Consider the following 12813-nt stretch of genomic DNA (forward strand, 5'->3'; position numbering starts at 1 on the left):
CCCTCACAATCTGATGTTCTTGAGATGCCCCTTACAACTGGTCCTGACCCTTCAGATTACAGGGATTGACTGACAGAACCACCTATTCCAACAGATACCAATTAGGCTAGATTTTTTTCTTGGAATGTGGCAGGCTGGGCTTCTAAGCTCAAGGTCCCTGATTTTATACCTTTTCTTAAAAAAATATGATATAATTTGTCTCCAAGAAACTTGGATGATCCGTCCTATTACTCTAGAAGGGTATAATTTCCTTACCAGCAACTAAGTCTCAAACCAAAGGCCATCCTTCCAGCAGGCTGGCAGTCCTGTCTTTATCGCATTTCCCAATTGATTTATTTTTATGTCTGATAGTTACTGTAAGATACAGGTTGTCAAACTGTCATCATCGCCTTGGGATGTTTTGATAGTCAATATTTATATTCCACCATCACAAACTAAAGCCACTCGGAAGCACCAATGGAAATATTTCAATCAGATCATGAGAGATCTGGAATGCAGATTTGTGGGAGCCAAAATTCTTATTTTGGGGGACCTGAATGCGAGAACTGGTCCAGATCATGTCATCTTTTCACAAATTTGCAACTCCATGGATGACTTGGTTGGCAACCTTCAGTCTCGAAAGACTATGGTATAGGCCTACAGCACCTGGTATTCCCAGGCGGTCTCCCATCCAAGTACTAACCAGGCCTGACCCTGCTTAGCTTCCAAGATCAGACAAGATCAGGGATGTGCAGGATGACTTAGATCTCCCCTATTACTGTCTGTTTGAACGCAAATCAAAGGACCAAGTGATCAATGGGACTGGTATTTATTTAGCTAAATTCAGCCTGTGCTAGAGTCTGATATGGCTCAATGGCTTATTAGATATGGGTGGTCAAGGAGATTTCATCTTTATTTCTAGACATGGTAATAGTGTAATTGATTATATTTTGATTCCTGCCCCCATGTTGTTTTCTGTGAGAGAATTCGCAGTGGGAGATCCTTTGCTTAGTGATCACCTCCCCCTTAGCTGTGTTTTGCTGCTCACAATAACCTTTTCTTCTTCTCCTCCTCAAGATACGCTTTCCTTTTTTAGTGTATCTCACCCCAAAATTCTCTGGGATGAAACATCTTTAAGTACTTTTTAAAATTTACAACTTTCTGACTTGGCAGTTACTGTCAAATCTAATTTCTTATCGTCAAAGACCCCTTCTAATTTTATTGTCCAGTTTGAAGCCTTTTTAGAATTATTTATCTCTGCCTTAAAACGATCCCCGCCTCAGAATTTGGGCCCTAAAAAAAGTGGGGCAAACACAGTCTCATGTGATCCCTTTTTAGGGATCAAATTAGAACTTAGAAAGCTTTTCAGAACTTTCAAAGAATCAGGGGCTTCAGAGAACTCCATGCTATTTTGAACTGAGAAGTCATCTTAGAGAGGCCGCTATTGAATTTGCACATCAACAATCCTCTCTTGCAAGGTGGAATTTACTCCATAGAGCCATTTTGTCTAAGAATTCTAAACAATTTTGGCATATTACTTCAGGTTTCTTCCATAATTATGTTTCCCTAGTTTCTCCAATCTCATCATTTATTTGGGAAAATTATATTAAATCAATCTTTTATGATGATTATAAAGGCACTTCCTCTGTACCAGTGGCTTCATTCTCTGAAGTACATAATTGGCCTCCTGTATCTGAGTCTGAAGTAAAGCAACTTCTTCTTTTGATACCTGGGAAGGCTGCGGGCCCGGACATCCTTCCCACTGATATATTCAAGGTTGACCCAGATTGGTGGGCACCACTATTGGCAGACCTGTTCACAGTTGTAAATAATACTGGTATCATGCCCAACTCATGGACCCAATCAATCATTATGCCCATTTATTAAAAAGGTGATAGAAAGCACCCAGGGAGCTATTGCCCCATCGCTTTGCTATCCTCTCTGGGCAAGATTTATGCAAAATACCTTTTGGACAGGCTCACCAAGTGGCTGAAAGAAAATAACATTATTGGCCCAGAACACACAGGTTTCTTACCCGGTAAATCTATTTTGGATAACTGTTTAGACCTATCCCATTTAGCCACTAAGTATGCCAAATCTAAAAATTTCCATCTCTATGCTGCCTTTCTGGATTTAAAAGGCGCATTTGACACAGTTGACAGGGAGCTACTTTGGCTTAAATTGGACAATTTAGGCCTGGACAAGCGCCTCCTTCTCTTAATTAGGAAGCTCTACTCAGAGACTAGCTGCTGTGTTAATTTAACACCATGTGGGAAACTTTCAGCCCCAATTCCTACTAATTTAGGAGTCAAACAAGGATGTGTCTTAGCCCCTATGCCAGTGGTTCTCGAACTTTACCAGCTCGCACCTCCCCTGATCCTTGTAGGCCACGGCTCCCCATTACAACACCTCACCTCAGTTACCCCCAAAATGGGGATGAAGGTGTTGTAATTAGACACTAGAAACAAGGCTGCCAGCACTCTGAGGCTGCAATCTTAACCACACTTACCTGAGAGTAAGCCCCATTGAACAAAATAGAACTTACTTCTGAGTAGACCTGGCTAGGATTGTGCCTTTTGTCATACAATAGCAGCCAACAGAATACCCACCCACCCACCCAAAGGAGGCAGGAGGAAAAAGGGGAATGGCTAAAAAGGAATGGGGATTTTTATTTTTAATCAATTTTTGGAGACAAAGCCATCAAGAGCGGCTTTTTATCTTTTTTGAAGGGGGAGGAAAAAGAGAAAGGTGAGGATCCTGGGTTAAGCTGGCACACAGCCCAAGCCTATGTAGGTCTACTCAAAAGTAAGCCCCATTTGAGTCAATGGGGCTTACTCCCAGGAAAGTGTGGAAAGGATTGCAACCCCACCCAGCAAGATTACAACTCACCCCAAAGTAGATGGGGGCTACTCACACACATACACCCAACATGCAGATGCCACTCCTGTTCCCCCCCCCAAGCAAGACGGAGGGATACAGGCTGCAGCATTTGGACACCCCCCACTAGGAGCAGGCTGGCTCCTTCCTTCCCAAGCAGAGGAAAGCACTGCACTGCCTGTACTTACTCTGAAGCCTGCCAGGAGCGCGCCCTGTGCTGATGAGATGCAGCACCTCCGCACTCTTCTCTCCACCAGCCTTGACCAATTCCAGGATGCCCAGGGTAAGGGGCACTCTGGGAAATGTAGTCCTTGGGGCGAGGTTGCTCATGGAGAGAGCTCCTTGATGAGATGCAGACCTCTGCCTGCCTGCCCAGCCAGCCAGCTCTCCCACCTGCCCCCACCATGTTTCACACACCCTCCCAGCCTCATGCTGCCCCACCCACCTTGTTCACAGCTGCAGCAAGTCAGCAGGCAGCACGTGCAGTTGAGCAGAGCAACCTCTCTGGAGGCTCTGGAGGCTAGCCACGCCTCACGAGGGAGGCGGGACACACAGATTGAATACCTCAGCCCTATGCTGTTTAACATATTCATTAATGATCTGGCTCCTCATTTGTCCTTAGTTGACGCCCATCCTCCTAAATTATGTAATTTACCGATCCCCCTTCTGTTGTATGCAGACGATATACTGCTATTTTCCTGTACAATAATTGGCTTGAAGCATTTAATCAGCTCGTGTATTAAATACCTAACTTCCAATAAACTGCAATTAAACTTTGAGAAGTCTAAAATAGTGGTTTTCGGTTCCCAATGGAAACCTACCTCTTGGTCCTTTGGTGGGAAGGTAATCGAACATGTTAAAGTTTTCAAGTACCCGGGAATTCTGTTTCGTCATAGGCATACTTGGTCACCGAATTGCCATGTTGCTATTCTCAAGCAATGTATTAGTTCAAGCTACTTTGAGGTTTTTTTTACACCTGGGGCAAGTCTTATATTCCAGCAGTGGTGCAGATCTTTAAGTCCAAAGTTCTGGCACGATTGCTGTTTGGTACCCCTATCTGGATTTCAGCCATTTCCACTCTAGTAGAACGTGTTCAATCCAGATTTCTCTATAAGATCTTTGCGGTACCTCACTGTGTCCCTTACGCAGCATTGAGGCTCGAAGCTGGTCTGCATAAAATTGAAACAGTGGCCTGGCTGAGAATCTTGAGATTTTGGCTAAGGGTCAGCTTGGAGGTAAATCAAAACATCATGCTCACCAATATTCTTGCTGATGTTTCTTTTTCCCCTGGTCTAACTCTATTTCACAAAAGACTCCAGCTCCTAGATTTATCAACTGATCTGATTGGAGGATTACCCATGTCTGCAGCTTACAATCTTATCCGGACCCGACTATTCGATATAGAGAAACAGGATTTGCAAGCTGCAGCCTGTAAGTCTTGTTCGCCTCTATATTTTGGTCTTTCATGGCCCTTTGATTTGGGTTCAAGCTATCTATCATTCATGTGTTCACCTCAGATTCATAGAGCCTTTATGCTGGGTAGCTTTAATATCTTACCTACAAATGTGCTAAGAGCAAGATTTAATAGACCATCGGGGAGTCCCCAGTCACGTTCTTGCGAACTGACCTCCAAAGAGTCCTTGACCCATGTACTATTGTACTGCACCCACTATACTGATTTATGCCACCGATTTCTAAATCCATTCCTGAAAAACTTTCATGGTTCAGATACAGACTTGGTCTGTAGTTGTTGGACGGGAGAAATGAGTGCCGCTCATCAAATGTTGCTAAATATTTATTTAAGGTACGGTTGAGGCGTAAATTCCTCTGTAATGCTATGCCTGATCAATGACTGGTGGCTACCTTGAATATTTTAATTTTGTTTTCTTGACAGATTGTTTTATGCCAATAAAGGTGGAATAAATAAATTAAAAAATAAACAAACTCTGCAGCTTGTAAAAAGTGCAAATAGAGATAACAACCCACTTTTGGTTCCGCAATCACAGCCTGGAAGTGGGTTGTGATTGCTACTTTCACTTTCAAGCCATGGGGAGCCCTGCAGAGCACCCTGTGGGGCTCCCTGCACCTCCTGGACCCCGGCAGAAAGTAAGATGTGTTAGGAAAAAAAAACCCCGTCCCTGCAGTGGTGCAATCCTGAGGATTGCCTCGCTGCCTTCCCCCTTCCCCCACCCCTTCAAGGGGGCAGAGACCAGGGCTCTCAGGCTGGGGCATTGCAACACACCAGTTTGAGAACCACTGCTCTCATGTCTAACCACAATTTGGCATTACATACAAACCAGCCTACAGTTTTATATACATGCATGAATTTACCTTAGTAATTCCCTGGGCCCTCCTGGCAACTGTCTCGCCCCAGTGCTGCCTTTTCCTGAGAGTATTGCTACACCTGTTCTGACAACTAAAGTCAGTACATCCAATAGCTGTGGCAGAAGACTGTTGCATCTAAAGATCTACTGTACCAACAGAGTCACAGATCCTTGCCCCAATCATTTCTGTGCTGGCACAAGGACCCAAGGATCAAGATAGAAAAGAACTAAGGGATATGAGCAGGCCTTGACAGGCCCCTCTCTTCCAAGATACGTACCCACGTTTCCATCATTTCCAACAGTTGTAGATGATAGTACTTTGGAGAATTCTTTCCATGAGCCAGAGGCAAGCTCATCTCGAATCTTCTCTCTCATCAAAGAACCGTTCTTAAAACTAAAGTATAAAATGAAATGCCAATCAAATTTCTACAAGACGTTCAATCAGAATTTTATAGTGACATCAGGATTGCCATGAGGGGGTTTTGGCTTTCTGAAGCCATAAGACAAGAGTATTCCAAGACTGAAAAATTTAAGTTTTACAAAACAAAACTACCCTTATGCAAGAAAACTCAGTGGAACTTGCTTCTGAGTAAATATGATGAGTTGCAAGTGCAAGAATGTGGATCTGGATTTATAACTCTTTGCCATATATTCATATTCAATTTTGAAGGCCTGTGGCCCCCTGACTTGGTGGTCCTGCATCTGACCTTAAGTTGCCCAAATCTGTCCATCCCCGCCAAAAAATGATCACATCAGTGGCGTAGCTAGAGAAGGTTCAAAGCACCAAGTTTTGCAGGGAGCATCACCACAGTGTGCAAGCGGCCCCTCCCCCTCCCCTTCTGAGCCATTCCTGGTAGTGGGAGCAAAACAGAGGCATTGGCCTCCCTGCATTGGCCTCCGCGTTGCTCCCCTGTCCGGCATGACTCCAAAGGGAAGGGGGCCATTTGCATGCTGTGGTGAGGCTCCCTGCCAAACTTAATGCTTTGCACCCCCTCTAGCTATGCCACTGGCTCACATGACCCTGGAAGTTAGAGCTTCTATCAAGCACATAAGATCATATTGCCTGTGTAATCAAAAGTTACTTTAGCTGAGGATACAGTTTACTTCAGCAGCGTATCCCAAACTGTGGGTCGGGACCCACTGGTTGGTCACGACCTGATTTTTGGTGGGTCGCCAAAGGGTGATGAAAAGATCAGTATCTAATTGCCTCAAGCCCTGAAGCTATTCAAAAATCAGATACTGTAGCTGCTAACTGCACTGCAAGGAGCTAAGGTCCTGCAGTTTGCAAGCATGTGTAAATATAGGGAGATACAGTAAATGTTTGTGGGACTTTCCAGTTATTATCACAAATGAATGAATGAATGAATGAAAATATTATTTCTTTCTCGATTTCCATTTTTTAAAGTTTGGTAAACCTATGTGGGTCCTAATAGAGGCTGTCTTAAGAAGTGTATCCTGGTGCTAAAAAGTTTGGGAAACGCTGTGCTAGAGAGACATTATTTAAGCTATTCTTGGAAAAGGTGGTGCCATGGATTAAAATAACAAAAAGCTTTCCTTAAATCATGCACTAATCAACAGTACTATCTGGGGAAAGAAAGCAAGAAACAGGACTACTTCCCTACAATTTTGCTCTCAGTTAGTTAAAGCTTTGAGGGCTCTCTGAGTTCCCATTTAGGTACAGGTCAGCCAAAAGCATTGCCCCGGCTTCTCGCTCAAGAACATGCTTCTTTGTATGTTCTGGAAAAATACCACTATAAGGGGTGCATTACCACAGCAGGGCCATGTAGGCTTGTGAATCAACAGGACTGCAGAGGATGTGCCCTTCTAAAGCAGGCTTTGGCTCTTTAATCCAGAGGAACAATGTGTCACTAGTGCCAAGGCTAATCTGGGGGAGAAAATAATTGAGGTGTTAGCACAATGTGCATGAAAAGCAATACAGAAATTAAATTAAACTCATTCGTTTGCAGTACTAATTATCTTTAAATTACACATTAAGGCAATTGAATTCTTGAGGTATCAGCTCGGCTTGTCACCTTTGTGTGAGACGTAGAGCAGAAGTAAGTAAAAGAAGATTTATTCGAGTAAATTCACACAATGAATGACTCACTGTAGAGCCAAGAGATGACTCGCATACACGAAACAGCCACCACTGACTGAACACCCCGGGAGAATCTCTGTATTGCCTAGCAGGACCACAAACTATAGTTTTCCATGAAGGTTGTTTTCACCAGTGGCGTAGCTAGAGGGGGTGCAAAGCGCTAAGTTTTGCAGGTGCCTGATCGTGCCATGCAAGCGCCTGCTCCCCCTTCAGAGCCATTCCGAGCAGTGGGAGCAAAACAGAGGCAAACGCAAATGCTGCCCAGAATGGCTCCAAAGGGGAAAGGGCAGGGTTGCTTCCACGGCGTGTTCAGGCACCTGCAAAAGTGCACCCCCTCTAGCTTTGCACCCCCTCTAGCTACACCACTGGTTCTCACATTCATTTGAGAGTCACTGAGTGTGGACAGACTGTGACATACATGCATGTATGAATCAACTATGTTCAAAGCAACTTATTCCACAGAAATAAATTCATCTGGATGCAGCATTAAAGAAATCAACACACACACTTCTTTTGTTGGCTTAGGGCAGGGGCCTCCTAACTTTGGTCCATGGGCTGGATCTGGTGCCTCAGAAACTTGGCTTGGGTGCAGCTTGTGACAATAGCAGCGGCTTATTGTCCACCCCATAGCCTCTTCTCTTCGTGGCTGATCACTGCAGAAACGCATGCAGGGCAGCTGCTTCCCCTGGGAAATCAGGGCAGAGAGCCTTCTGGGGCGACTGGCCACAGAAGTGGCTGCCCGGCACATGTTTCTGCAATGACTGGGCGTGAAGAGAAGAGGCTGCGGGGTAGAACGGTAAGGCGTGGCCACTGTAGCTGGATTAATAATTCCAGCACACTGTGGGTCATTTTGGAGACCACTGGTTTAGGGTAGTAGTTCAACTGTGGTGAAACGCAAGGGGTCTCCTAATGAAATCCACAAGTCCCAACTCCTGATTCCCCATAATTTTAACACTTTCCCACCTGCTCAAAAGAGCAGAAACGGGTAAGAATGGTAAGGTACGGTGGCCTGCTGGTTCTCCTTTGAATACAGGTTCAACGCTTTACCCAGTCAAGTTAAGCATTCTTAAGTGCTACTGATCTTCATAGGAAAGATTTAAGGGCATGCTTCAATATCTTAGACCAGGGGTGCCCAAACCCCGGCCCTGGGGCCACATGCAGCCCTTGAGGCCTCTCAATGTGGCCCTCAGGGAGCCCCCAGTCTCCAATGAGCCTCTGGCCTTCTGGAGATTTGTTGGAGCCTGCACTGGCCCAACACAACTGCTCTCAGCGTGAGGGCGACTGTTTGACCTCTCTCATGAGCTGTGGGACGAGGGCTTCCTCCACTGCTTGCTGTTTCACATCTGTGATGCAGCAGCAGCAGCAAAGGAAAGGCTAGCCTTGCTTTGTGCAAGGCCTTTTATAGGCCTTGAGCTATTGCAAGACCTTCATTCGTTCACATAAGTTCATCTTTAATATATTCATTTATGTAAACTTATGTAAATGTATTCAAATTTTAAATGTAAATTAACTCTTTTTTTCCCTGGGTGCCCTCCCCCCCCCCCGGCCACAGTGTCAGGGAGATGATGTGGTCCTCCTGCCAAAAATTTTGGACACCCCTGTCTTAGACTGAAAGTAACATGACCTAAACAAGCTTAACAAAGGGCACATTCCAGCAAAGGTTAATAACCTAGAATTGCTATCCAAGGCCACTAATGAGTACAGCTCAGGGTCTGTAATCCAACCAGCAATATGAACAATTAGCATAAATATGTCAGCACTTACTGCAATGTCCCCTTCTGCAAGTCTCATTCCTGCCAGTGATGCTGAAAATACAAACCAGGGAGTCTAGTTAAATATGAAATTCGGATGGCAGGAAATTCTGCACAACAGACACTATCATGTTTGGTACATTTAAATCTCATTGCTATCAACAGGACTGAAGCATTTCACTGTGCAACTAGGGTCACAATTCAATACATATTTACTGGGAGTAAGTTCCAGTGAGTTTAGTGTGGTTTACTTCTGAGTAGACATGCATAAGATTGTGCTGAATGTTACAGTAATGCTAATAGGGCTTAAATGAACCTACCTTTCTCTGGATGGCTGCCTTGCATCAGATCAGCAGTTACCAATCTTGCTACCACTGTGTCCGGGAAAAGCCATCCCCAATCAGAGCAGCGCTTACTGTTCCACGCTGCTCACAAGCAGCCCACCCAATCTCTACAAAGCAACGTTCTGGGCAGTCACACCTGCAGCCCATTGCCCCAGCAGGCTTTGAGCCCAGATTTCTGGGTAGACATGACTGTGCAGAGGGTCGTTCTTCAGAAATCAGGGGGTTACTTGTGAGCAGTGCAGCAGAATGGTAAGTGCTGCTCACGGTGGGGGGGGGGGAGCTGCAGCATTGTGCCAGATTCAGCCTGAGGGCCATAGTTTGGCTGACCCTGCACCAAATGTTAGTGCCTCTCCAAAATAAGGTGGATACACATCGATTATACACATCCTAGTGAAAGTTCCTTAAGAAATACAACAGAGACCTGGAATTCTAGCAGCAAACTGACTTTCTTACCTGGATTATCTCCAGTAAATGCAACAACTTTACAATCAGGGTTGAACCCATAGCGCTTACTGTAATATGGTGAAATGGAACCCTTAAGAAAAAAAGGTAAAAGAATGAAAAAAAGGTTTTGAAAAATTAGCACTGTCTTTTGCATATAAAACACTACACTTCAATGGAGAATGAAAGGCTATGCCCCACAGCTCTTCCTCATAGGGTTGTTGTGAAGATACAAGATAGACTGAAACAGGACAGGCGGGGTGGTCAGCAATGGGGGTGGAGGCTGGGCAGACTGGTGGGTGGCGGTGGAATTGGCAGTTGGTCCCCAGTCTTATACTTTATTTGTTGCACAGAAAAGGCTGAAGTCCACTGCTCTAGTAGAAATCTCAGTACTCTCACAAAAACTATAATTGTATTTATTCTTCACATTGTTACACTGCCCTTCCTCCAAGGAGCTCAGAGTGATCGATGTACATGGCCCCTCCTGTGGTTCTGTTAGGGTTCTTGAAGATATATCTCAAGTTAGTACTGTACATCTGCAGGATCTCAAATAATTATTTAATACTTCTTTGTAATGGTGCAAGACCAGTTAATTTTCATAGCCCTATTTTTGTTTTAGAGACATCCCATAATAGCTGCTGTCTGATATAATTCCTGACATCAGTTTCTAAAAAGAACAGGCAACAGTCTCTCCTTCATCTTACCACTACAAAATAATGTTTACGTTATCTGTGCCACACAAGCATACACAATTGGGGTTTCAGCCTCCAGCCAGAGTCAACTTCTGCAGTGATCTTGTGAGGCTCCTTCTGAGAACCTAGATCTAGGAACCTTTGGAAGACACAACATTTTAAAACTAGTTTAAAATGTATACCATAGATGCATCCATCAAATATCCAGATAAAAGTATGGGGATACAGACTTCATGTTCCAAAACCTCAATCGCAAAATTCATTGTTCTAGAGCAGTACATACTAGTATTTTGCTTGACGGTACAGGATGGCCCAACCTTCTTTCTAATTCAGGTGCACAAGCATCAAGACAGATGGGACTCCATACTTTTTCACGGATCTGTAGTAAATTCATGCCAGAACCTAAGGAGAGAAACGGTACTGTTTTTTAAGCTAAAAATATACAGTATATTACACCACAGGGTGGAAAGAAAGGAGGAGGAAAAAAGTTCTCACACCAGTCATGTAGCTTCTGTTGCAACAAGCATTACTCACTATTTCTCTTCAACATTTGCTTACTCACTGCTAGGCATGATACAAAACACTGTACTCTCAAAGTACGCAAGGTAATACCCCGATCATAACACACCATCAAGTAAACCAAACAAATAGAAACAAAGCTATTGCCGTACTAAATACATGCACCACCCCAAAACATTCATCAAAAACCAGTGCACAAAACAAATCGTAAGCAACAGCACTAAAACAAAAGCCATTAGAAAATGTCTTTCTAATAATAACTCCTAACAGCATTTGATAGCATAATAAAGCCAGGCAGGTCTTTCTTGGGAGAGTATTCCATGATATAGATGCAACCTCTGAGAAGACATTGCCCAACATATCTCACCTAGGTGTGCAAGGGGGTGTGCTGTAAGCCTTCCCCACTGATCAAAGCAAATTAACATATGTTCCCTATCTCCACAGGTTCACAACATATAATGAATGGGCAAGACTGGGACTGGGAAGGAGGTTAGGAGGTTATCCTTCCCAATATGTTGAGCGAGAGGTCAAGTGGAGCAGAAGACAAATGATGGCAAGGTCAGCTTAGGAAAAATTTGCTGCAGAAGTGAATCTCAAAGAATCTGCTCCCCCCAATATATCACTGAGGTGCATCTATAACTTCTATGTTCATCACCACCCAAGCATCCTGCTTCCCTTCAGAAAACTGCAATTGTTACTTCGATAATAGCCTGTCCTACATTTGCTGCTAAAATAGGATGTGTTAGAAACTTAATTAATGGTTTCCTTTAAAAAAAAAAGAGCATTTAATATAAAAACTGATCTGACAGTACTTGATACAGAATAGCCACAACAAATGCTCTCAGCAGCATTTAACTATTTGGATAAACAGTGGAGAAGAAGTGGAAACAGCAGCAGATCTTGTGACCAAGCATAAGCAGGCACATGGGCGTGTAACCAGAGTCAAGATGCATCCAACACCTGAGCAGATATTTAAAATCTAGGAACCCAGATGAGAGAGCTGAAACTTGGACGACACCAATGCATAAACACGCACACTAACAAGATTATAAGGCGACATTCCCCAAAGGCATCTAAATAAGACGCTGACTAGCACCGAGCCAAACTATTAATTTCGCCCACTCGTCTTCTCTGACTGGCCGTTGCTCAAGATAGCAGGCAGAAAAAGTGCTTTTCTGGTTTTGTTAACAGATTCCTTAACTAGAGATGCTGGGAACTGAACCCAAGACCTTTGACCTTCAAAGGACATGCTCTTTCACTGAGTTATAGCCCTTTCTCTAGGTGCAAAATAGGACAGTATTTTTCCAACAATAAGTGCTAGAAAATAGGAGCAGTTGGAGTATATAGGAGAAATTTAGAAAGAGAAGATCTAGACACCTAAAGAGAAGTCTACCAACACCACAAACTATTAACTTTATATGAAAACAAAAGATAACCACTATTTCTTGCTTTTATGCTTTTTCTCTCATTGCCTTTGTCTTCATTTTCAATGGAAAACAACTCCTCTCTTTACTCTTGCATTTACACAACTGCTCTCTTAAGCATCCCCCCACTTTTTCAGAGTTTTGACTTTCTTACCTAGCAAACCTCTCCCATCTCTTTTAGGTGTTTACCCGATATTTTTTTTTTACTTTGATACCTTCTAAGGTGTAGTTGTCAGGCAAGTAAGACTGTGATTCCCTGGGGTTTATTTCATCCCTTTTTTTTAAATAGAGAGGTTCTAAATCCTCATTTCTGGAACCCTGCCAGTTCTCCAGTTGCTACTGGAGGAAGGAGACATTGAAACAT

General features: G+C 43.7%; 1 protein-coding gene across 1 annotated transcript in view; it reads right to left on the bottom strand.

Moving 5' to 3' along the window:
- Positions 1–12813, bottom strand: part of XYLB (xylulokinase) — a 91057-nt gene that overhangs the window by 52443 nt on the left and 25801 nt on the right. Inside the window, exons 9-13 of the mRNA XM_066627498.1 lie at positions 10790–10908; positions 9827–9908; positions 9043–9083; positions 6950–7065; positions 5459–5574 (exon numbers count right to left, since the gene is read on the bottom strand). Coding sequence (XP_066483595.1) covers positions 5459–5574; positions 6950–7065; positions 9043–9083; positions 9827–9908; positions 10790–10908 — 474 coding nt within the window. The remainder of the gene's footprint in view (positions 1–5458; positions 5575–6949; positions 7066–9042; positions 9084–9826; positions 9909–10789; positions 10909–12813) is intronic.

This window comes from Tiliqua scincoides, chromosome 5, assembly GCF_035046505.1.
Source record: "Tiliqua scincoides isolate rTilSci1 chromosome 5, rTilSci1.hap2, whole genome shotgun sequence".
Classification (NCBI taxonomy): domain Eukaryota; kingdom Metazoa; phylum Chordata; class Lepidosauria; order Squamata; family Scincidae; genus Tiliqua; species Tiliqua scincoides.